The 26703-nt window shown below is 46.2% G+C and overlaps 1 protein-coding gene across 1 annotated transcript in view; it reads right to left on the bottom strand.

Annotated features, from left to right (window-relative positions):
- Nucleotides 1-2727: 2727 nt before the first annotated feature.
- Nucleotides 2728-26703, bottom strand: part of LOC119659694 (G protein-activated inward rectifier potassium channel 3-like) — a 32061-nt gene continuing 8085 nt past the window's right edge. The window contains exons 2-5 of the mRNA XM_038067949.1: nt 23565-23839; nt 22661-23434; nt 2910-2943; nt 2728-2852 (exon numbers count right to left, since the gene is read on the bottom strand). Coding sequence (XP_037923877.1) covers nt 2813-2852; nt 2910-2943; nt 22661-23434; nt 23565-23839 — 1123 coding nt within the window. The 3' untranslated portion in view covers nt 2728-2812. The remainder of the gene's footprint in view (nt 2853-2909; nt 2944-22660; nt 23435-23564; nt 23840-26703) is intronic.

Below are 26703 nucleotides of genomic sequence, written 5' to 3'. Positions count from 1 at the left end.
TAATGTTTAACTACTTTACAGACGGGGAGTTTGGGTTGCCGCTGCAAAGTACGCAGGCGAAAGAAATTGATGGCCGGGTGGAAGAGGGGGTTGATATCGCGCTAGGTTTGCTGGGTTGAATCGGGTCGGTCTGGGGTGGTCCCTTGTCACTCATTTCACACACTTGGCCCGTTTGACGCGGCTGTTCCGTGCTGCATACGCGACCCGCTGTCAGTTTTTCAACCGCAGACTTTAATTCTTAATGATCCGCTCGAAGCCGATCAAGGTGCGGTTCATCGCTTTTATTGTTGAGAGATCGCCAATCTTGAAAGAGGCGTCAAAAGTAACAAGCAAGGTTCATTGCTTAGCCTTCGTTATGACAAAGGGTTTGATGGAAAGCACGCTAAAGATGCCTTGGTGGAATAGAGCCCATGACCCACACCTACATGCCATTCACGGCTATCCGGAATGCGCTCAGCTCCCCCACGACATCCTGAAACGCCTGCACTTCTCTTTCACAGTGTGAAGTGATCTTACCATTACCCACTCGTCGGTCATCCTGGGAGAGTGGGTTCCACCGTATGGGAAACCAGTAATGCAATTTTCATCTCTTCTTAATATGTGAGCTATCCACTGCCACTTCCGCTTTCCGGTCACATCTCTCACGCGTGACAAGACTGTGCGACGACGAAACTCTTCGTTTGAAGCAGTATCAAGCCAGCGTACTCCGATTATACGACGCAGAGAATTGCCAAATGCTTACAGCCTTCGAGTGGCAATGGGCGTCCATTTCCATGTGCTACTTCCCTAAATCAACACCGAAAGGACACTAGCACCGAACAGTTTCTGATTTTATGGTTGGGGTAACTGCATATTAAAATTTTGGACAAGACAGAAATAGCGAATCTAGCGCTTAAGGCGTCGAACAACAACCAGTTCGGAACCACCGACGCCAGAAACCACGCTTCCTAGATATGTAAATTGATTAAAACTTTGGATACTCTAACCATTGAACCAGACAGGCAGAGCACGATATCCCGTCAAACTGGTTGGTTTTGTTGGTGTTTCAACTTTGGTGTTTGTTGGTGTTCAACTTTACTTTCCTCTCTTTAGAAATCTAGAGCCTTTTGATCAAGGCCCATGATCCGGTGAGAAGGCAAATATATGTATCAGCTCAGTCGAGGTGTTTGAAAAAAAAATGTCATCGTTTATTAAACTCCTCCACCTCTTCCGGACAGTGAGAAGAGACCTTCGGGCCTCGACGCGGTGTTGCGTATCAACACGGGTGCCGTACTCCATAGTTCGGTAGAGATTTAGGTACTTCTTGCATCCACCAGTATGAATGCTAAGCCATGCACTTGGTATAGACTGGTACCGTTCTTGCTTGTCTCAGCGGGGCTCTAATTGTGGTCACAAAATCAATCCGTGTCTGAAGAAGACCGTAGGATTAAGTCTCACGACAGGTGCCTACGTAAAACACTATGGGCTTCACCTCTTCCGGACAAGACAGCATGAAGAATATCCCCGCTACCAAGAATTTCTGCTAATATTGGTGACAGGATGCAACCCTGGCAGACTTCGGTTTAGACCTCAAATTTATCTGAGAGTTTACCACGGTACAGTACGTGACATTTTGCGCTATCATATCTCGCTTTGACAATACCACTTACCCAAAAGAGTAAGCCAATGTACAGGTGAGATCACGGTCGTTTGTTTGCCTCTTGTTCACTCTATCTCCCTCTATATCTCTTTGCCCTAATATTATTTTTTCCTTGCTTCCATTTTCATTTGGGATTCGAACCCAGGGCAATGATATCGCGACGCTAACGCTCGTCCAACTTCAGCCATTGCACCTTCAACGAATATGTGGTTGTGGATAAAAACCGGGCTAATGGGCCGCGGTGGGCAGCCCATCTGATCCGCATGAGTGAGAATAACCCAAACTGGAACATCCACAAAAAGGCAACATCTATGGCAGAAGAAGGTTATCTGGCAATCGTTTGACTACCTCCTAGGGATATTGAAATGGTGAAAATAGTGGATGGCGCAAGACAGTTGATTACGATGGACTTTTTTTTATGAATGTGCATACAAGTGCACACCTAAAATACATCTGCCTTGTATTCCCTTATCCGCATGAAGGGCTTCCAGTTAACCCGTTCGGGAGTTCCGTCCCCACGTACTCGAGGAGGGCGATCAGACCCGAGTCTGCAAGGGACTCATCTGAAGTGGCTCTGCCACGAAGCCTCACCAGAGGTTATCTGGTACCATGGGAACCGGGATGGCCCTCTGAGAGCATATGCTCCAGGAGAATTCCAGGAGGATGTGTTCTCGGCCCGGTAATTTGCGGTCGGCCCCCTAGTGGGAGTTTCATGGTGGTTGTGGTTATGCCTACATCGCGGGCAGAGCTCCTCGGAGCTCGAACGTGGAGTTGCGCTGTACAACTCGGGTGCCGTACTTCTTAGTTGCGGTAGAGGTGTTAGATAGGCCTCGCATCCACTGGTATGAATGCTGAGCCTGCACTCAGTATAAACCAGGACCGCTGTGCTTGCATGGCGGGGCTCTGATTGTGGTCCCAAAATCAATCCGTGTCCGAAGAGGACCGTGGGATTATGCCTTCACGACAGGTACTCACGTTAAACTCCCCAGGACTTTCATCCGCATGAAGGGGCGCGCCTGATGGGAGCTCATTCCACTATCTATCTGAAAATTGAGATTGAAGATTGAATTTTTATAGATTTAATTTTCCTTTTTTAAAAAAACATTTTATTCATATAAACTGCACTTATACTAAGGCGTCTGTAAATTTTCCGCAAACCATTCTCTTTTCCGCCTATAACCCGCGAACCACTGCTGGCTTGTCTTGTTTTTGCCTACAATGAAAAAGTTCCATCAATCCATGTCGTCATTTTTTCATAAGCGGTTGCTACCTCCTTTGCGCTTCCGACCATATCGGGGTGCTACCTGAAATGTTGAGAACAGTGGACATTAGTAGTATTCAAAATATCTTCTGCTTGCAAAAACTTCTGGAGTAGAGAATTGAGGGCGAATATCATATTTTGTGGGGTAAGAAGCAATGCTTCCAATGGGATCATCCTTATATGGCGGGTCAACAACCAGCACAACTTCCTACTATAAAAATATGGAAATTTCCAACGCAAAGATATTGAGAAAGCAATAATAATTTTGGTTATCGATCATATCTACGCATTACACGAACAAGCTGAATTAATCCAAAGCCAAAAGGACTTATCTGGGTTAAAAAAGTTCAATATCATCGGATTAGATTGTGCGTTTAACCAAAAAACTGGTTGAAGTGAAGAAAAAGTGTTCAACAGATTTTGGAGGCAAGTATCTGTTTATTGGTGAATGAACTTGTAGATGCCTAGCATGTACACATCAACAGAGAGCCCGGTCAACTCCGAAAAAAGATGTTCTATTTCTAGATATCACACTTGTAGATCCAATCTGTTGCTAATTTGTTACTCTCCTCCATCTGACCACACAGATGTATCTATGTCATGGGTATGTAACAGCGAAATGTATCTCATTTGATGCTACACCGCGCCATCTTTAAAAACTGTATCAAAGTTATGCAAATGAAGTCATTAAAAAGGAGGCAGCTTCACCGTTGAATAACCGACCAAAGATTCAAAATATATAATGGCACGCGGTGACATTTAAGATGATTTTATTGCTTAAAGAGTCATAAAAATTCAACAATTCAGCTTCCGTGTGGTGTGCAGGTAAGAGATGAAGATGATGTCAATCATTAGTAATAGTACTAAAACTTCTGTACGAGGATGCATTGATTGATAAAGGTTAAAGAAAAACAGTTGACAGTTCCAGCTACACGATAAAATTCTGGAAGACCCCGTGATACAGCCCGAAAATCAGAGATTGGCGCTTCATATATGAAAGTTTTGTGGTTTTCTTATGAAAGAGAGTTTGGGTCATGATCGCTCCATTTGAACCAAATGTAGGCAGTTATTATATAGGAGGCCCTGAACGAGTATCATTGGCAGAATGGACTTTTATGATTTTCTGGGTCCTGGCCTAGGTCTCCACGATTTGACCTTGGTCAAATTTTAGTTGGGAATTGACTAATCAGAGATCTTTCCTTCAGGGACTGGAAGAAACTTCATCATCATCATCATCATCAACGGCGCAACAACCGGTATCCAGTCTAGGCCTGCCTTAATAAGGAACTCCTAACATCCCGGTTTTGCGCCGAGGTCCACCAATTCGACATCCCTAAAAGCTATCTGGCGTCCTAGCCTACGCCATTGCTCCATCTTAGGCAGGGTCTGCCTCGTCTTCTTTTTCTACCATAGATATTGCCCTTATAGATTTTCCGGGTGGGATCATCCTCATCCATACGGATTAAGTGACCCGCCCACCGTAACCTATTGAGCCGGATTTTATCCGCAATCGGACGGTCATGGTATCGCTCGGCTACGGAATCGTCCATCGTCATGTAGGGAGCCAAAAATTCTTCGGAGGATTCTTCTCTCAAACGCGGCCAAAAGTTCGCAATTCTTCTTGCTAAGAACCCAAGTCTCCAAGGAATACATGAGGACTGGTAAGATCATTGCCTTGTACAGTAAGAGCTTCGACCCTAAGGTGAGACGTTTCGAGCGGAACAGTTTTTGTAAGCTGAAATAGGCTCTGTTGGCTGACAGTAACCGTGCGCGGATTTCATCATCTTAGCTGTTATCGGTTATGATTTTCGACCTTAGATAGGAGAAATTGTCAACGGTCTCAAAGTTGTATTCTCCTATCCTTATTCTTCCTGTTTGACCAGTGCGGTTTGATGTTGTTGGTTGGTTCGTCTTCGGTGCTGACATTGTCACCATATATTTTGTCTTGCCCTCATTGATGTGCAGCCCAAGATCTCGCGCCAATCGCCGCCTGCTTGATCTGGATGAAGGCAGTTTGTACGTCTCGGGTGGCTCTTCCCATGATGTCGATATCGTCAGCATAGGCCAGTATTTGGGTGGACTTGAAGAGGATCGTACCTCTTGCATTTACCTCAGCATCGCGGATCACTTTCTTGAGGGCCAGGTTAAAGAGAACGCATGATAGGACATCCCCTTGTGGTAGACCGTTGTTGATATCGAATGGTCTTGAGAGTGATCTTGCTGCTTTTATCTGGCCTCGCACATTGGTCAGTGTCAGCCTAGTCACTTTTATTAATTTCGTCGGGATACCGAATTCGCTCATGGCCGTCCACAATTTTACCCTGGCCATGCTATCATAGGCGGCTTTAAAGTCAATGAATAGATGGTGCAACTGTTGTCCATATTCCAACAGTTTTTCCATCGCTTGCCGCAGAGAGAAAATCTGATCTGTTGCTGATTTGCCTGGAGTGGAGCCTGTTTGGTATGGGCCAATGATGTTCTGGGCGTATGGGGGCTATCCGGCCGCGGAGAGTATCTTATAGATGGTACTCAGTAACGTGATACCTCTATAATTGCTGCACTGTGTGATGCCCAGAACATCATTGGCCCATACCAAAGAGGCTTCACTCCAGGCAAATCAGAAACAGATCAGATTTTCTCTCTGTGGCAAGCGATGGAAAAACTGTTGGAATATGTACAACAGTTACACCATCTGTTCATCGACTTTAAAGCCGCCTATGATAACATAGCCAGGGTAAAGCTGTACACGGCCTTGAGAGAATTCGGTATCCGACGAAATTAATAAGACTGACTAGGCTGACTCTGACCAATGTGCGAGGCCAGATAAAAGCAGCAGGATCACTCTCAAGACCATTGGACATCAACAACGGTCTACAACAAGGGGATGTCCTATCATGCGTCCTCTTTAACCTGGCCCTCGAGAAAGTGATCCGTGATGCTGAGGTAAATGCAAGAGGTACGATCCTCTTCAAGTCCACCCAAATACTGGCCTATGCTGACGATATCAACATCATGGGAAGAGCCACCGGAGACGTACAAACTGCATTCATCTAGATCAAGCAGGCGGCGATTGGCGCGAGATCTTGGGCTGCACATCAATGAGGGCAAGACAAAATATATGGTGACAATGTCAGCACCGAAGACGAACCAACCAACAACATCAAACCGCACTGGTCAAACAGGAAGAATAAGGATAGGAGAATACAACTTTGAGACCGTTAACAATTTCTCCTATCTGGGGTGGAAAATCACAACCGATAACAGCTACGATGATGAAATCCGCACACGGTTGCTGTCAGCCGACAGAGCCTATTTCAGCTTACAAAAACTGTTCCGCTCGAAACGTCTCACCATAGGGTCAAAGCTCTTACTGTACAAGACTATGATCTTGCCAGTCCTCATGTATTCCTCGGAAACTTGGGTTCTTAGCAAGAAAAATTGCAAACTCTTGGCCGCGTTCGTGAGAAGAATCCTCCGAAGAATTTTTGGCCCCCTACATGAGGATGGACGATTCCGTAGCCTACACAATGACGAAATCTATGAGTGATACCATGACCGTCCGGTTGCAGATAAAATCCGGCTCAATAGGTTACAGTGGGCGGGTCACTTAATCCGAATGGATGAGGATGATCCCACCCGGAAATTCTATAAGGACAATATCTATGGTAGAAAAGGAAGACGAGGCAGACCCTGCCTAAGATAGAGCGATGGCGTAGGTCAGGACGCCAGACAGCTTTTAGGGATATCGAATTGGTGGACCTCGGCGCAAAACCTGGATGTCTGGAGTTCCTTATTAAGGCAGGCCTAGACACAGAAATGAAGCTCTTAAGCGGTTGAAAGAAATTTTTCCTTGTCGGTGGAATGGGCAAACATTGGTTTTGTGGATAAATGATGAAAGTTAGTGACCTCCGGAAAAAGTTGCGCGGCGACGTTGGACATTAGAAATTCATTTAAGATTCATCACTGTGGAAAACGAATACCGTTAGTATTTGGTTCGCTGGTCACACCATCACTATAAAGTCGTTTTTAAGTACCCGCATTCAGCGTTCGACGCACAGTTAATTTTTATAGGACGTCTGTTATGAATGCCAGAAGGCGGTAATCAACAACTCCAGGCTTGAAATGCAACTTCATCTAAGTTATAGTGGTACGTGAAATAGGAACCGTTTACCCCCACCAATTAAGAGACAGGAATTGCACAGCGCAATAATCGACAGGTTTACCCGGTGACCTGAAGCAATATCTCTGTGTGGTATTACGGCGTAATCATGTGCCGAGACCCTCTGTCGAAAATGGTTTCCGCACTTTGGTGTTCCAGGCGTCATCATCACGGACCAGGGGATGAAATTCGAATCTGCCCGAATCTGCTCTTCTCCCGGAGTTAGGAAAGTTCCTTGCCTTCAAACGGCATAGGACTGCTGCATACTATCCACAGACCAATGGTATGCTCTAACGTTGGCACCGGACGCTGAAGGCCGCTCTAATGGTTCACGGCGATCCGTCATGGTCGCAGTCCTTCCCTTTCGTCCTCCTTGGCCTCCGTAAAGCCTAGCGAGAGAAATTCGCGGTCAGCACCGCGGAGATGCTGACCCTTTACTGGACATCAGAGGAGGGTTAAGCGACTCGGGAATGCTGCGTCTGCTCAGGGTCGCGGTTTCGAAGACTACACCGTCCCGGCACGCGATATCCGTGGTGAACCTCCCCAGGGATCTTGAGACGTGTGACCAGTGACCAGAATTTGGAATATACGGTTATAATTAGCAAAACGAAGAAAAGCGGTTCCTCCAAATATTAGAAAACTCCACCCAGTTTTCCCTGTTCACCAAAAAAAAGCCAATCTTTATATTCTAAAGGGTGTAAGATGCTCTCTGTCAATTATTCACTCTACGAAGGAACACCAAGCGACAAAAAAAGGCCGGAGGCTCAGGGAGGGCACAATTTCAAAATCGCATTGACTTCAGTAGAATTTTTCGAATGCGCTTTGCGCCCTTCTCAATGGTAGGAAAGGTCTTCTTTTGCCATTCCACTTGCTTCGAATTAAAACCTTGCTTCACTAGACGACAGGGTATTAGGTATCTATAGCACGTAACGTTCATTAACTCCCTCCTTCAGACTGACTCGAAAAACAAGCTTCTCGCCTAGTTTGCTGATACAACATAAATCATTGACCCATCTGCTGATGAGCAATTTAACGAAAGACAACGCCAAGCTTAGCAAATTGGCCACAGGTGATTTTATTCGACTACCATAATCCCGTGGTTACTTTCGGCCAATCTGACCATCGTGAGCATCGCTTTGCGGCTGCTGTGTCAAGCTTCTTCTCATCAGGCCAGCCTGCAAGCTATCAATCAACTGGTAAACGCAAAACATGGTCTGCAAGCGACCACAAGCGCGGCACGCCACCTTCAAAGCAACGATCTATGAGCAGCATTTGCGTTTACCTCAACGGCAATCACGGAATCGAAATCTAAACGAACTTTAATCGACTTTGTTGCAGAAGACGCAAATTCCGGCTCATGTTTGGCACGAGGAAGATCAGAGTTAATTACTTCACTGGACAAATTACCCATCGCCAAGTCACGGGCCCATATGACTTATTTGCTCAGACTTGGTCGCGGAAAAGATACTTTGTGGTTTACAGCAAATGCACGTGCCGCGGTTGCCTTTTTTTCCTGATCGCGAAGCGCCCTCAATCCTTCGTGGTCGTGCGTCCACCAGAAGTCAAGTACCTCGCAGCAAGCCACCGAGCTGACCTCCTTCTTCGCTAAATTGCACATATCCCGCCGATCACGGTGATTCGATCATGAAATTCTTATTTGTTGAGTTTTATTAGGTGGGCACGAGGCCATTTATTTGCAGGTGTATAGTCTCAGACCCTATGAGTTGGTATTACCGTGTTATGGTCAGTTTTATGTACCTTAAGCTGGTTATGGTTGTAAAGATACTAGAAAAAGATGGAAATCTTCCGAGAAAGGACTAAGGACTTGCGCTTTATCACAGCTAAATCTTTGCTCACTCATCATCATGACTAATGAACTAGATATCTTTGGACAAGCTATCTATTCCTTGACTAGCGAAAATATGTTACCAATGCTGGTGAATTCGGCATTACCCTTGAATCATTTTTGAACCGGCAGCCCAAGCAGTCACCACTCGAAACACCCAGCAATCACGTATGAAAAATGATCTTACTGCGTGCAGGTTGGACGAATTAGAAATAGAGCAAGCGTGAGGGGTCATCAAAAGTTGGCTACTGCTACTGGCCACGTTCTTTTCAAGCACTACTTCCATCCCGCGGCTGCAGAAATCTTTGCTCTGAATCTCCGCAAGGCGCTCAATTATCTACAATTAAGGAGACGACTGCACGTGAAACACCACGTCAACAATTATGTTGTTTATTATGATCGCAAATATTCGTTGGCGTCACAAAACATCTTAATTAATCAAAAAATTAAATGCCTCTCGGTAGTCAATAATCATTAGAAAGAAATTCAATTAAAGATACACACAACTGCTGTGATACCCGTTGTCTTAATTGCACAATTATAAGGCAATGGACCAACTGCTCTCAAAGAAATAAAGAACGAACGATTCCAAAACAATTTCTAATTCTCAGATACTTTCTCAATTTTCCTGTTTCATTCATTATTTTGAATTATTTCCTACTTTTTCAAAGTGTGCCCTTGAAAGAAATTTGATCATTTCTTCCAGATAAAAGAAACTTTTTAGTAAAGATAGTGCAAGCCAGAACCAATCAGTGAATTGTGGAAGGTAAGCTCAAGTCCTAGCCATTGCTTAGTAAAGATCAATATAGACTGAAACCAAAAGGTTCAGACATTGAAAACGCAGTGAACTTGTGGAAATAGAAATTTCGATCTTATCTTTCTCTGGAAAAAAGCTCAATGGTAACACATGAATCGAAAGATCTGTGGAAGGTTCTAAGAGCTTTCCGTTTAGGAAAGTGTCAGTATGAGCTTTGAATAACTGGCATTAAGTATAGACAACTGAGAGGAGAAGAAGAGAGGTGGACACTACACTATTGAGAATCAACCAACATTTTGGCAAACCGATTGAAATTGCAGCGAAAATGTCGTGTCGTGATATTTTTTTCTTCTTTTTTTGGCTCTTTTGCAAAAGGTTTCTCGTTAAATAGATCAGGGAATGGATGGATTTTCTTTTTCCAACCGTAAATTATCATATCTGGTGTCATTAGGGGATCACATAACTCCGCCATGCTATTAACATACTATGCTGATCCCAAGCCCAGGTAAAGGAGGAGGGTTTGAGGCAACGTACTCTGTACTATCCTCAGTAAAACAAAAATAAAATGCTGAGATCAGGGAAAGAGATAAATAGAGTATAGTTGGAGGTATTCTACTATGCTAAATCCTACCTGATCTCTCTTGGTGACAGGCCCCGCGACAGGTCGACCAAGAAAATGCATAAAATGTCGTTACAAACATGATGATCGGATTGAGTCACAAGCCTCGGAGAAATACTAGGGCGTCCACCTCAGTCGACGCGGCAGGACGGGCCCCGGTCCTGTCGAGAAATGGGCAAGGGTTCTTGACGCATGGACGGCGTCAGGACGTAAGCAAGTTAGTCCGCACACAACGAACAAAACAAATACGTGTCTGCACGCTAAATGTTGGTACCCTAACTGGAAAGACGGAGGAACTCTCAAGAGCCCTTCGGAAAAGGTGCATTGACATCTGCGCTCTACAAGAAACCCGATGGTCTGGTGCCAAAAGCTGCGACATTGAACGCGAACGCGGTAAAAATGGCTACAAACTTCTCTATTTTGGCAACCCACACACTCAATATGGTGTTGGCATTGCCATCTCAGAGGATTTCCTTGATGCCATTAAAGAAGTCGAACGATTTGCTGATCGGCTGATGAAGCTCACCATTATATCAGCTGATCGCACTATTCACTTCTTCACCGCGTATGCACCACCGACAGGTCGACCTGATGCCGAGAAAGATGCCTTCTGGCAACTTCTCGATGAAAAGACTTGTCACGTGCCTGCTGACGATTACACTGACGAAGTGTGCCTGCTGACGATTACACTGACGAAGTGTGCCTGCTGACGAAGGTGGCGAGCGTATAATCGATTTTGCGGACACCCATGACCTTGTACTTATGAATACATGGTTCATCAAACGATTGTCTCATCTTCTCACATTTTATAGTGGGAACAATAAAACGCAAATCGACTATATTCTCATAAGACGCCAACATTTTACCACTGTCACTGATTGCAAAGTCGTTCCCTATGAGACCATCGCACCTCAACATCGGCCGTTGATTGCCGTCCTGCGAATTAAGCCACCGATAAAACTGCGTGAGGAACGCACTGGCCCACCGCGCATTAAAGATTGGCGATTTGGTGAGAAGAAAGGAGAAACGGTCTCACTCATACGATTGCCAACCATTACGAATGTGGAAGAATCATGGAACCAAATGAAAGACACGATCCACAAAGCGGCCTCTGCAACCCTCGGGGTCATCAAGCCGGGTAAGCGGTACATCAACTGAGATACTTGGCTTTGGAATGATGATGTTGAAATGAAAGGCCGTGAAAAGAAACGCCTCTACCACAAATTTCTCGACGATAAAACACCTGCTAATTGGCAAATTTATAAAAATGCCAACCGGGAAGCAAAGAAAGCGGTCGCTGTCACCCGAGCGAACCATTTCAAAAATCTTTACGATAAACTGGACACTCGGGATGGCGAGAGAGATCTGTATCGACTTGCTAAAAGCCGTGATGAACGCACACAGGATATCGAACACTTCTGTTGTGTTAATGACAAGAACGGTACTTTGCTTACCAACCGTCGAGCTGCAACGGATAGATGACGAGAATACTTCGAGCAGATTTCAACTGAAGAATTTGCTCATCCTCCACTTCCACAATCATTGCCGACATTTGGAGCAGTTCCACCAGTCAGCGCAACTGAAGTCGAGGAGGCAATAAAACAAATGAAATCAGGGAAAGCAACAGGCCCTGATGACATCGCATATGAGCTCTGGAAAGCGAAGAGCTGGGACCCAACACTGTGGCTCAGTGAATTCTTTAACCGGGTTATTCAGGAAGGAAGAACACCATCTGACTGGCAAGAAAGTACCACTGTTCCAATATGGAAAAAGAAAGGTAGCTCAGCAGAATGTTCAAATTACGGTCCGATCCGGTTACTTGCCCATACCATGAAGATTTTTGAACGCATTCTTGACAACCGTATTCGCGAAATCGTTGAAATAACCGTGAATCAAGCCGGATTTGTCAAAACTGCGGAACTGCTGACGCAATACACGCTGCGCGGTTACTCATGGAGAAACACCGTGAGAAGCATCGCCCTCTTTACATTGCATTTCTGGATCTAGAGAAAGCGTTTGACCGTGTGCCACACGAACTCATCTGGTATGCTTTACGACAACACTTCGTGCCAGAAGAACTCGTGCGCTGGGTTCAATTGCTCTACCACGATCCGAAAAGTAAAGTTTGAAGTATGGCGGGTGTATCAAAACCGCTTCGTGCCTCTGTTGGTGTTCATCAAGGAAGTGCCCTCTCACCACTCCTCTTTGTCCTTGTTATGGACACCATCACACGGGATATCCAACGTCCAGCGCCCTACACACTGCTTTATGCAGATGTTTTCCTAGCATCTGATAGCAAAAATGATCTCGAGCAACTTGTTCAAAAATGGAATGATCGCCTCATGCAACACGGCCTCAGATTGAATTTAAACAAAACTGAATTTTTGACAACCAATCCCCATGAAACAGGCACAATCACTGTCAGCGGCAGTGATCTGCCCAGAACTGAGCGATTAAAATACCTCGGGTCAACGCTATCAGCCAATGGAGAACTGCGTTATGAAATTGCTTCACGCATTAACGCAACCTGGATGAAGTGGCGTTCCACAACTGGTGTCCTTTGTGATCGACATATCAACGAACGTCTCAAATCTAAAATTTACCGCGATGTCGTCCGTCCAGTCGCTCGCTATGGTTCTGAGTGTTGGCCGACCATAAAAGACAATGAACGGCGTCTTGCGGTAATGGAGACGAAGATGCTATGTTGGACTAGTGGCGTCACACGTTTAGATCACATCCGAAATGGGGACATCCGCGATCGTTATGGGGTTGCACCGATCGTGGAAAAGTTGCGAGAGAGACGTTTTCGATGGTATGGTCACGCAATTCGTGCAAACGAGAATTCACTTGCCAAGATTGGTCTGAACATCGAAGTCGATGGTAAACGACCAAAAGGCAGACCTAAGCAACGGTGGCTTGATACGCTGGATGGGGATATGAAAGCCTCGAGATTGCACCCAGATCAGGCATTCGATAGAGCCAAATGGCGAAGCCGATCACGACGAGCCGACCCCGCTTGTGAACGGGACAAAGGCTGAAGAAAAGAAGAAGATTAGGGGATCACATCAAGCTTAACCTGCATAGAATTCCATAGAGTAGAATAACCGGCAAAATCGAAAGCTAAGATCGGCACTTGGACTGGTATTATGAGTTTCTAGTTGATCTGAAACCTTTAAGTTTAAGCTGGATTTGTTGTGGGGAAACTCTGTGTCTTAGTTTATATCACCAAGTGGCCCAATGAAGTGATATATCCTACCATATGATTTAACATCATTAAATGGCTCTGAATTTTTTAAACTTTACATCAACAATAACAAAATTGGGGAGACGAACTCGAGAGAGCGGTATACCGATATCTCCGCCATAGCACTGTGGCTGATTATACGAAAACTTAAGCATAAATGTAGGTTATCATCACTCCCCTGCGAACACTACCTTGTCGTGGTGCGGGAGCCTGTTGTAGTTTACTGCTACACTACACTACAAACATGAATATGAAAACAAAGAATTTAAACTTTCCAAATGGTAAGAAATCACAGATTTCAAATCCACCCGCAACCATGAGCAATCATGTCGCGGCCGAGGCCCGGATTTTGGGGGCCTCACCCCATTCATATCCGGCGGCAGAAGAAGGTACTGCGAAGGAATACGAAGCACCTTGGAAACGAACACATGGACGTGGCTCTACCGTCCAGAGAAATCGAAGACAACGAAGCGGATTTTCGGCGAAAGGTGGGGATTAATTGGTAATCCCGGTGTGATCCTCACTGGACCCACCAGACTCTTCTAGCCGCAGTCATACGCGCAAGAAGCGTAAGACCAACACATCTATGGTGGCCAACGCTTTATTGTGGTTCGCAACTGGGCTTACATCCACAAGTCCCGGGGAGGATAGGACCGGTGTGCCGGGAGGTGATCAAATCAGCGAGAGAGATCTCAATGAAGCTGTTCCCTCCCATAGGAATACGAACACGAAATCGAGGAACTGTCTTCTGCATGTCCTAACATTGCTCCCCAGATCATCACTTGACGGTTGTTTGCTTTCACTTGCCTATTGCTCGACCTCAAGCTTAATACAGTCTGCATTTATGATCTGGCTCCTGTTCAACAATAGGAGAACTATTTTTCTGGTCGGACGGCAGACAACACCGCATTAAGCCGCCTCACAAATCAAGTTGCCTGTCATGTTCCGCAGGGTTTAACTGTAGGAATTTTCATGTAACTTTTCTGACAGTAGATAACAGAATTTTTTCCTAGCCGGCTCTGAAAAGCTGTCGTTTTTCTTTTATCTTATCTCGGGTACTGTAATGAAGTATTTAAAAAATATCTAAACTGAGGCAGCATTCGAGTGTCAAAACTTGGTAGTTTGCTTACGAATAACAAAAACGGAACGGAAATTTCTTTAGTTCAGCTCACAAGATAGATTTTGGGCCCCGCATAGTCATATTTCGAAAACTAAACAAGTCGGGAAACCAGAAGTTTGACGCTGCAGGCATAAAACGTTTTTGTGTTTTCCTATGTGAGGAGCATAACGCAATTCTTCATTGTCAGCGGCAATGACCTACCCAGAATTAAGCGATTTAAATGTCTCGGGTCAATGCCATTAGCCAATGGAGGAAGTGGCGTTCCACAACTAATGTTCTTTGTGATCGACGTATCAGCGAACGTTTCAAATCTAAAATTTACCGCCATGACGTCCATCTTGTCGCTCTCAATGGTTCTGAGTGTTAGCCAACTATAAAAGACAATGAACCGCGTCTAGTAGTAATGAGAACGAAGATGTTCCGTTGGACTAGATGTGTGACACGTTTTGATTACATCCAGAATGAGGATATCCGCGATCGTTATGGGGTTGCACCGATCGCGAGAAAGGCGTTTTCGATGGTTAGGACACGTAATTCGTAGGCTGAAGAAAAAGAAAAAGATGTGAGGAACCATGAGTGCATGGCAGTTCCGTGTGCACATAATTAAAAATTCCATTGCCCTCTATTTTTTAGAAAGCGATTTGAATAAATCATTTGATGGAGAGCGCTGTATTGTTAATTTTAGTTGAATTTTTCAGTCAATTTGCAAAAGCTGTAAATTTACTATTAGTAAGTTTATTTGAGCAGATATCGAAATGGGACATATTTTGAAGTCTTGCGTCTAAGCGCACCACCCTGATTTTTTTTCGGATTTTTGGGTTGGAAACTATCCGAAAATGAGTCCCGCGTCACTTTAAGTGTGTACATTTTGACTCCTTACCCGCACACTTTGCAAATCATTTCAAAACCAATCGAAGATTCGGAAAGAACTAATTGGTGCCTCACTGTATGCGTGGGATTTCATAGTTCCCGTATGTTCACCAAATTTTGTTCGAAACGGTTTAGCCGTTTTGGAGAAAAGTGCGTGTGACAGACAGACAGACAGAGAACCAGTGAACCGATTTTAATAAGGTTTCAATTTATACAAAACTTAAAAAAGCAGTTAGTTTTGTTATTTTATTGGTAAAAATTTTCAACTTATTTGAGGCTCATATTTTTTGGATCCCTTGAGCTCCATTCGGGGCCAATATAGATTCGGATCACTGCTCGGTGGCATAGTGCGCCGGGCTCAAGTTACAGCACCGCCTACAACCCCCTCTGACAATCAGGTAAGAGTTAACACCGAACCCATTCACAACGCAGCCTTCCGTAGTACTTATAAGAGGGAAATGGATGCCGCAATAGCTGCAGCTAACAGATTTCCTGGAGATGAAGCATCAACAAATGATCTTTACAATTACTTGGAGAGCGTTATCATTGATATGGTCACAAACGTAGTACAGGGAGCAACCGCACCAGAAGCGGAAGTTTTACCAACAAGTCAGCAGGATGAAGCCTCATACATACATATCATGCGTCCTCTTTAATCTAGCCCTGGAGAAAGTGTTTTGCGATGCAGATGTGAATGCATGAGACACTTTCCTCTTCAAATCCACCCAACTACTGACCTATGCTGACGATATTGACATTGTGGGAAGAATAAGCCGATATGTACAGTCTATCTTCATCTAGATCGAGGAGGCGTCAGGGCCGAAAGCCAAAGAACGAACAACATCGAGTCGCGCTGGCCTGACAAGACCAACAAAGATAGGAGAATATAACTTTGAGACCGTTGAAAATTTCTCCCATGCAAGGTTGAAAATCACGATCTATAACAGCTACGATGATGAAGTATGGGCATGGTAGCTGGCAGCTAACAAAACCTATTTCAGCTTACAAAAACCCCCATAGGGTCAAAATTAATACTGTACAAAATAATGCACCTTATGTCCTTATGCATTCCTCGGAGGCCTGGGTTCTTAGCAAGAAAAATTGCGATCCCTTGGCCGCGTTCGAGAGAAGAAAGCTCCGGGCGAGTCACCTAATGAACGAAAAGTCTATAAAGGCAATAACTATAATAGAAAATGAAGACATAGCAGACATTGCCTCAGACGAGGCGATAGCGTAGGTTTATTTTTTCTTTTTTTTTGGGAGTAGGGTAGGTGAATGCGTTTACGCACAGAGTGTTGGACTCCCGCAACAGCACGCTGGCGGACTACCAACTAAACACCCCCCTGTCATCAGAGAACTAGCCTGGAACCGTTTGACACATTACTTCGGGCTAGCCCTCCCGCTCTCCCGGCTTTGGGAGCCTTCAAGTCAGGGAATTCCTTTCACCAACGGAAGGGGAGGGGAGGAAGGGAGTTGTTAGTTCAGGGAACCCCTTACTGTCCGATCCCTCTGCCGGTCGAGTTCAATCTTCTTCGTAGTAAGAAGAGCCCGAACATAATGCGCAATACGATTCCAGCTGCCAGCGCTCTTCATCGTCTCTCTGACAATGTTGTCTGGAGAGAGCTCCCCGGTGTCTGCATAAAGCTGCTGGTGGAGGCCGTCCTCCGCCTCTCGCAAGAGAAAAAGGTGTGTTCAGCGTCATCCGCCACTCTATTGCAGAACACACAATCAGGAGATCGCGCCTTCCCAACCCTGTGCAGGTAAGACTGAAAACCTCCATGCCCACTTAGAAGTTGGGTAAGGAAGTAATCAATCTCACCGTGCTTTCTGTTCAACCATGGGTCTAATTTGTCGATGAGCCGCGCAGTCCACTTGCCCCTTGGCTCATTTTGCCAAGAAAGTTGCCACTCGTTAAGGGTGCGTTGACGTTCTTCACGGGCAACCACTTCTCTTAAGTTTTCGCTCTTACGGCGGTAGATAGCTTTGCGCTCCTTGGCAAGGAGGGCAACGGGGATCACTCCCGCAATCACCATCACAGCCGGTTCGGAGACGGTGCGATAAGCAGACGCCACTCGCAAAGCTCCCCGCCTCTGCACTTGAGCGAGGCGTTTACAATGCACCTCCTTGTCAAGGGCATCAGCCCATACCTCCGCACCATAGAGAAGGACGGACTGCGTTGCTCCCATGAGGAGACGTCTCCTAGTTGATATAGGGCCGCCGACATTCGCCATTAGCCGACTCAAGGCCGCGACTCCTGATGCAGCCCTGTCCGCGGCTGCTTTGATTTGCTCGAAGAAGCTCATCTTCGAGTCGAGCATTAAACCAAGGTATTTAATCACTGGTTTTGACTCTATAGTCAACTCGCCGATCGATATGGGCGGCAAGGTCGGGATTCTCCTTCTGGTCAGGATGACTACTTCGGTTTTTTCCAGCACAAGGTTGAAACCGCGAGCAGTCATCCATCCGCTTACCCATCGCATCAATATGCCAAGTCTGCTTTGCGCCTGTTCAACAGTGCGTCCGGCAACAAGTGCCGGAACGTCGTCTGCATAACCGACCAGGCGCAACTCTTCAGGCATATCGAGTCTCAGCAGACTATCGTAGGAAGCGTTCCCGAGGTCCGGCCCTAGGATGGATCCCTGCGCTACTCCCGACGTGATTTCCATCCTCCTCTGGCCCTCTAGCGTCTCATAGAACAGGGAGCGGTCTTTCAGATAATCCCTCAATATCCGCAAGAGATAGCTTGGCACGTGAAAGGAGTTCTCTAGTGTGCCTAACATATCTGTCCATCTTACGGAATTGAAGGCATTTCTGACATCAAGCGTTATGAGGAGCACTATCCGTGGAGATCGGCGGCTGTGTGCCCCGGCTCGATTAAACGCATCTACGACCTCCATAACAGCATCCACTGTAGATTTCCCCGTTCTAAACCCGAACTGCTTTGCGGATAAGTCCCCGGCAGCACGGATCGCTTCAGCGAGTCTACCCCTGATGAGCTTCTCGAGCACTTTTCCGGCCGTGTCAAGCATACACAGCGGTCGGTATGCAGACGGGAGCTCCGGGTCTCCTTTACCCTTACTGATCAACACGAGTCTGACCACTTTCCAACGACAAGGAAAAATGCCCTCATTCAAGCATGCGTTGAACGCTTCGAGCAGCAATTCTGGCCGTTGGCGGAACACCAGTTTGTAAACTTCCGCCGGGATGCCATCAGGACCTGGCGCCTTCCTGTTTTTCATAGTGAGAACCGCTTCTTCGAGTTCTCCCAGTGTGAAAAGGGGGCAATCCACGACGCTTTCCGCGCTGTTTACATCAACCCGTACAGGGTGTCTGGGGAACAATGCCCGCACAATGCGGTCCATCTGGTCGGTGCTCAATATGCAGGGCTTCCGCAGAGCCCCGATTTTCCGAGTGACAAGCTTATAGCCAAGTCCCCACGGGTCATCATTCACCTCATTAACAAGCTTTTGCCAGCCGCGAGCTTTGCTTTTATTTATAGCGCTGCGGAGTCTCCTTTTTGGTGATCTATATTGTGCCTTTATGGCACATGCCTCCTCGTTGGCGTACAAACGTTGTGCCAAACGGCGGAGCTTATGACACTCCTTCCGTAGGTCGGCAATTTCCGCCATCCACCAGTACATAGAAGGTTTGTCGCACCTGGGGCCTATCCGGGGCATGGAAGCCTCACACGCCGTCGTTATCAGATCCATCATTGAATTTACGACGGTGTCAGCTGCGACACCACCACCCCCCGGAGTGCCCCCCAGCGCGGCCCTACCTGCTCCAAGAGCTTCGACGAACCTTCCGATGTTCACCTTCGCGACATTCCACACGTAGGGGGAACGTCGTGTTGGTGCTCGCCGGCAAGTAGCGTCAAACACTTCGAACGCAATGTACTGATGATCACTTGCCGAGAAGTCTTCTAGGACTCGCCACCCGTCCATCGATGATGCCAGAGATTCCGACGCAAAAGTGATGTCGGCAATGCTTCCTTCACAACCTGGGCGCCGAAACGTTGGCGTTGATCCGGTGTTTAAAATGACGAGCCCGGTTCTCGCCGCCATTTCCAGAATCCGTTTCCCTCTGGAGTCTGATTGAGGCATGCCCCATTCAAGAGCCCTGGCATTAAAATCACCGCCAACCAGGATTCGTCCCTCCATGCTCGAAACGGCGTCCTCCAGAGCATCAAGCCGGCGCCGAAAGTCCGGAATCGACTCATTCGGCGTCAGATAAACGCTAAAAAACGTTATCCGTAAGCACCGTATCCAGAAAAATCCGTCCCCCGGCCTTCTGCAAGAACACGAAGTCGAACGTCGTCTTGAACCCAGATGGCAGCGGTGCCCGATAAGTCGAGATACCATGAGGACGGGTCCTTGTTTCGGTATTGCTCGCTAATCAGGACTAGATCAGCATTTACTTCCGCAGCGAACTGTGCTGGCAACTGGTGAGCGGTTGCACTCCGGTGCATGTTAATTTGCAAAATGCGGATCATGGCGTTCGCACCCTAGCCCTCTCCAATTCCGCCCTGAAGATTGGACACCGTCCCGAGCCCGCAGTGTGTGCGACGCTTTCGCCAGACGCGCCACGATCCCTGCAGAGAACACAACTCTCGCTTTCCTTGCAAGTCTTCGCTTGATGACCCACTTGGCCGCATCTCCGGCATGCTGTCCTCCTGTCCGGACCCTTGCAAGCTGCTGACGTGTGTCCATAGTCCAGACACCTGTAGCACTTGGTGGGGACTATCCGCATTCGTACCCTGCATACTACCCATCCGATTTTGATTCTCCCGCTGTTAAGGAGTTTCCTCGCATATTGCTCGGGGACATCCACCACGGCAAGTTTTTGGCCTCGAGCATTTACAGAGGTAATACCTACCCGGGCATTGGTTACCTCTGCACATTCACGCTTTAGCGCCTCCTCTACTGCGACCTTTTCTGTGAGGCAGTCAAGATCCCGTATTTCTAGAGAGCACATGGGTTCTAGGCTGGAAACAAGAGCCTACTCCCCCAATAGCCCCTTGACCGCTTCGCAGAACGTGCTCTTGCTGGTCGTCTTTGGGCTTAGTTCGACGAGAACTCCACCACTCCTCGTTTTCCGTATCGAATACACCTCTGCTCCGTTCTCCTCGGGTTTCATCCTGTAGCGGATTTCACTAAGGACTTCCGCAAATGTCTTGCCTTCCGTCAGCTTAATGAGCAGAGCCGACGGTCTAGTCCTTCTCCGTTTCCTCGTTTTTTTCCGCTACTGGCTTTGGGTTGGCAGCCTCCTTGTTTTCGGACAGACGTGTCTCTGGCGACGGAGTCCGTTGTTTCTTTTTATCCTTTTTCGCCTTCTTTTTTTGTGCCTTGGAGACTACTTCGATAAAGTCTCCTTCAGGCACGTCGTCCTCTTTCCGCTTTTTCCCCTGTTCACTTTGCAGAGGGCTATCTGCAGTCCGTTTGACGCAAGCAGCATTCTCAGCGGGGAGTGCGACTGTTTCTGCTCTACAATCGTCTTCCGCTGCTCTCCACGTGCGTCTATAAAAGGAAATGCGATCCAGTAGTTCCTCCAGTTCCATCAGCCCGTTTTTGACGCCTTTGCTGACGTTTCTCTAGCGTAGGTTAGGACGCCAGGCAGCGTTTGGGGAATTGGTGGACATCGGCGCAAAACCGGGGTGTCTGGAGTTCCTCACTCGTCACGATTTAATTATAGTTCCTCAGACTGCAAGGAGAAAATCACGGAGTTTGGTCTAAGTTGATCATGTATTACCTAATGACGAACATACTTTTCATTGAGATAGGCTCCAATTAAAAGAACCTTTACCTAGCAGTTTCTGCTGCACTTTTTAGTTTGGCAAAGCCAATTCTGAGTAATAAAAAATACACCAGAAGTATTAAGCGAACTCTGCTCTTTGAGAAATGTCTGTCTTGCAATGAACATGGAAGTTGGAACATAATGAACGCGACTATTCCTAACCACGAAAAAGAAACAACACCTCGTCTTGGGGAAATTGGCAAGCAGTAACCGACCAGGTCCATATGCATGGAAAGGTTGCAGCATTGAAATGCCAGTAAGCACTCACTTAAATTCAATTAAAGACAGTATAGCCTAAAACACACAACACAATCAAAGACCTCAACTTCGAACCTATAAAATTAAAGATGGATGAGGATAAACTCCTTGAACATAAACGGAAAACCCTACAATGAGGAATTGACTTAGTGTTCCCTTGGTATTTCAAAGTCTCGTTACGTACAAAATCTGAACTGCTGACCGCAATTACAGCATCCTCATTTCCGAATAACACCTTCGATGGTACCACCGCCCAATTCATGGGACGCAGTGGAATCCAGTTCCTCCAAACATGCCCAATAGCTCAGTAAAAAGCGCTTCTATAACTCGTGCACACTCATCGCTGGAGGTCCATTCTTTGCCTAAATAGACGCAGTGAATTCCACATTTTGAGGAGAAGGTAACTTAACTGACATCGGATGCATGAAGTAAACTTGTAGTTCCCATTTCAAAGAACCGTAGCCTCTCCATAGGCCAGGAATACTTCTAGTACCGAACGGCGCTATTTGTAGCCTTGTCTGTAATGTGCATGCACCCGTTCTGCTACTGTAATTCCAGGTTCCTATTCAATGTGGAACGAACAAGGATTTCCGCACAGTGCCATATAGAGAACGATGAAATCTTAGTTTCATATGATGTAAAGGCACTCCTAGCATCCCAGTGAAAGAAGCCCTACGAAAGTTGGAAGAATGGAACGAACAGCACGATAGTACTCCGGAGCGGCGCCATGCATATCAGGAAATTATTTTAGTTTTAGAAATGAATTCTATAAAATGACCAAAGGGACAGCGATGCGTAATCAATTATCTCCCCTATCAGTGAAATTTTCACGCCAGGTCTGGAAAGGAAAATGGAAGCACAGGTGACCAAGCCATCACATATCGAATTGGTGGACCTCGGCGCAAAACCTGGATGTCTGGAGTTCCTTATTAAGGCAGGCCTAGACCGGATACCGGTTGTTGCGCCGTTGATGATGATGATGATTTTTTTCGGAGATCGAAGAAGTTTCGAGAAATATCTCACAAAAAGATTTATAATTTGCTTCTGAATGGTTCCTGAATATTTGCTTCTAAAAAACCTTAACTTATCCTCACCTGTGCTGTCGAATTCTTGCCTCAACTGCTTCCACTGTTTCGCACTGCACAGTGGCACACTGGTGACCGCTGTCTCATTAAATCTCGAATAATCAGCTTCAAACTGCCTTCTATAATCCAAATATTGTATAATAGGAACAAATCGTCGACCCCAAGTAATTTCATCACTCAAGTAGCTTGTCCGGGCTTGCATGAGGTGCCCACAAATTTCCGAGGTTCCTTCCAAAATCACCAAAATTTCAAACTTTTCATAGAAAAGACCATCGGCAGAGACATCAAACAAAGGCGAATGCTCGTCAATCTTATGTGTGATTATCATTGGCCACATGAAGAAGAGGTTCGCATCGCAATCGTCCATTCCAAGCTTCAGCTCGGAACAATATACGTTAAATATCTCTCCCTCTCTTGAAGTCCTTGGCCGGACCAACTGTGCACGAATCTTTGCACCAATTATATTACTTTTATGCAAGTCTCCTACACGAAACATCAAGTAGAAGTCGTCGTCCCTTTGAGTTATAACTGCCTTTCGTGAGAACATCACGGTGCTAGTCCTGTATTTAGTTCGTGTCACTTTGCTATAGAGGCAGCCCACTATGTACGCAGTATGGACCATACCAAATATGAACTGAAATATTACTAGGAAAATTGCTTCAGGACATTCGTCGGTCACCATGCGAATGCTGTACCCCAACGTAGTCTGCACTTCAAGTGAAAAAAGGAAGCTTGATGTGAAATCCTTGAGGTTTGTATAACACGGGATCCAGCCAACTTCCTCTGAAAATGGGAGGTTTAAAATTGTTGTCCTGTTTCTCTAATTATTTACTTAAAAGGACAAAAGGCGCATTACTTCAGAAACTTTTCTGGGGTGTATCCCAGATCCAATATTGAAATTTTCAAAATTTACCTTGACGTTCAGGCATATGCATCTCATCCAGATCATCATGTACAATGGCAATAAGCCACCAGAAAATGGTAAATCCCAGCCACGTTAGTATGTAACTTAGAGCGAAAATTAATAGACTCCATCGCCATTGAAGGTCAACCAACGTTGTGCAGGGATCATGTAGAAACTTCATCCAGAAATGGTGCAGATTCTTCTGGCGAATATTGCAATATCCACTCTTTAAGACTATCCTTTTTCGATATCGTTCATCGCTTCCTTGTCGCTGCAGATGTTGTCTATGGAAAGTAGATGTAATAGTGTAACGACTGTGCTTTTAACAGAAGATACAAAGCTGCAAAAAATTTAAAATATTTATAACTGTTCAAACACATATATGCAGAAGAGCTCTGGAGCAAACTGGCTTGACATGGCACCGCAAAGGCAATTGGCTTGAAATGACCAAACAGAATGCACCGGCTTTGAGACAAATAATGTATAGTTGGGGTCCTTCCACTATGCTGAATCCTACCTGTTCTCTCTTTGTGACAAGTCCCGCGACAGGTCGACCAAAAAAATGCATACAATGTGTAACAATTATCCTCGGAGAAACGTCAAACCGTCCCCCTCAGTTGACGCGGTTGGATGGGCCACGGTCCTGTCGAAAAATGGGTAAGGATTCTTGACGCATGAACGGCATCAGGACATAAGTAAGTTAGTACGAACAAAGCAAATACGTATCTGCACGCCAAATTTTGGCACCCTCACAAGAAAGATCAACGAACTCGCAAGAGCCCTTCGGAAAAGGCGCATTGATATCTGCGCTCTGCAGGAAACCCGATGGTCTGGTGCCAAAAGCTGCGACATTGAACGCGAACGCAGTAGAAATGGCTACAAACTTCTCTATTTTGGTAACCCACACACTCAATATGGTGTTGGCATTGCCATCTCAGAGGGTTTCCGTGATGCCATTAAAGAAATCGAACGATTTGATAATCGGCTGATGAAGCTCACCATTATATCAGCTGATGGCTTTATTCACTTCTTCACTGCGTATGCACTAAAGACAAGTTGACCTGATGGTGAAAAAGATGCCTTCTGGCAACTTCTCGATGAAAAGGCCTGTACCGTACCTACTGATGACTACATATCCCTCACTTCCTTTCATCCTCTGTGGTGACTTAAATCTTCCAATGCTCTCCTGGCCCGTTACACCTGGCCTTCCCTCCCTCCCTAATAACACGACCCACTCTTCCCTTCCTCTATCCACTTTCTTGTACATCTGTGGGGCCCTCCAATTTAACCTTTCTAGAAACCACTTAGATCGCACTCTTGACCTTGTCCTCTCTAACCATCCTGTACGTTATCTTTCCCAATCCCTTCATGCTCCGTCTTACGTTGCCCCTGACGCCCATCATCCTGCTCTCGAGTTCGATGTTCAGATATCCTGACTCCACTCTCCTGTCGCTCGCAAGCCTATCAAGTTCAACTTTCGTAAGGCGAACTTCGAAGGTCTGAACTCAGCCCTGGCGTCAATCAACTGGGTCCCCCTGCTCTCTCCATTTACATGTGACCAAGCACTCAACACTTTCAATACCATTTTATCTGATCTTCTTCCTTGTTACGTTCCCTCCTCTCCTTACGCCCTTACCCCGTCTGGTTCACCACTGAAATTCACAAAAAACTACGTCAAAAACAGACTGCGAGAAAGAAGTTCCTGTCTTCTAGAAACGTTGCTGACTTAGTTTTTTTCAAATCCCTTCGTTCCTCGGTCAAATCTTTAATCCGTAAGTCCAGACACGAATATTTGTCCAGCGTGGAAGACTCACTAAAGCGCGGAAATCTGAAACCTTTCTGGTCCCACATTCGCAACTCCCGCTGCCCCGCCCAGTTATTCCCTCCGTCCATTAAATTCTCTGGCTTCTCAGCTAACTCCCCCCAACGATCTTGTGATTTACTCTGCCGCTACTCTTCGTCAGTCTATGTTCCTCCTCCTTCCTCCGAATCCCTCCCGATAGTAGATGTAGCCTGCCCCGCATCGCCTACCATTCCCCTTCTTACTCCTATCCTTGTCGAATACCTCATTGGCGAACTTGATGCCAAGGTCGGACCTGGCTACGATGGTCTTCCAAACCTCTTTTCGATCAAAACTGGTAAGTCCATCTCCCTTCCCCTATCTCTTATTTTCAGCAAAAGCCTTGAAGAGAATCATTTTCCCAGCTTGTGGAAAGAGGCTCTCATTATCCCCATTCACAAAAGTGGCGATCGTTTGCTTGCCGAGAATTACCGTCCCATTTCCCTCCTCTCCTCCTGTTCCAAAATCCTGGAAAGATGTGTCAGCGACTGGTTGTCCGCCCACTTTGGCCATCACATAGTGAAAGAACAGCACGGCTTCGTTAAACGTAGGTCCACTGCCTCCAACCTGCTTGACTTTACCAACTTTGTCGCCAAATGTCTAAATTCACGGCAAGAAGTGCATACCATTTACACTGACTTCGCGAAAGCCTTCGACACTGTAAATCACAAGATACTTCTATCCAAACTCTCGTCCCTAAACGTTCCCATACCACTTGTTTCAAGGCTTGCCTCTTACCTTTCCAACCGATCCTGCCGCGTCTCTCTTGACGGCTGTACTTCCCGCTCCTTCTCCCCCTCTTCTGGCGTCCCACAGGGGTCCATTCTGGGTCCTTTGCTATTTTTATTCTTTATTAACGACCTTCCTCCCCTCCTTACTTGTCCCTGTTTGCTCTATGCAGACGACCTTAAGCTGTTTTCCGCTATATCGTCGCCTATGGACTGTGTTTCCCCTCAGAATAACCTGGACACTCTGGTTCGTTGGTGCTCGACTGATGGTTTAGCTCTAAACGTCAGAAAGTGTCACTCTATGTGCTACTCCCTAAAATCCTCATCCACTTCTTTCCCCTACTCGCTTAACGGACATTCCTTATCTTGCTTAAATTCCACTCAAGACCTCGGAGTCACTTTCGACAATAAGCTCCGCTTTGACACCCATTGCCTCGATGTCATCAATCGAGCTCTCTTAGCTCTCTTCAATTCCCTTGTGAGGAATACCCTCGAGTATTGCTCCGTGATCTGGTCACCCACTCGTAACTGTGATTGTCTTGCCCTTGAAAATGTGCAACGTAAATTCACTCGTTCTCTC

The sequence above is a fragment of the Hermetia illucens genome, chromosome 6 (assembly GCF_905115235.1).
Source record: "Hermetia illucens chromosome 6, iHerIll2.2.curated.20191125, whole genome shotgun sequence".
Taxonomy (NCBI): Eukaryota; Metazoa; Arthropoda; class Insecta; order Diptera; family Stratiomyidae; genus Hermetia; species Hermetia illucens.
Note: the sequence above shows the minus strand (reverse complement) of the source record. Positions and strands in the feature narration are given on the sequence as shown.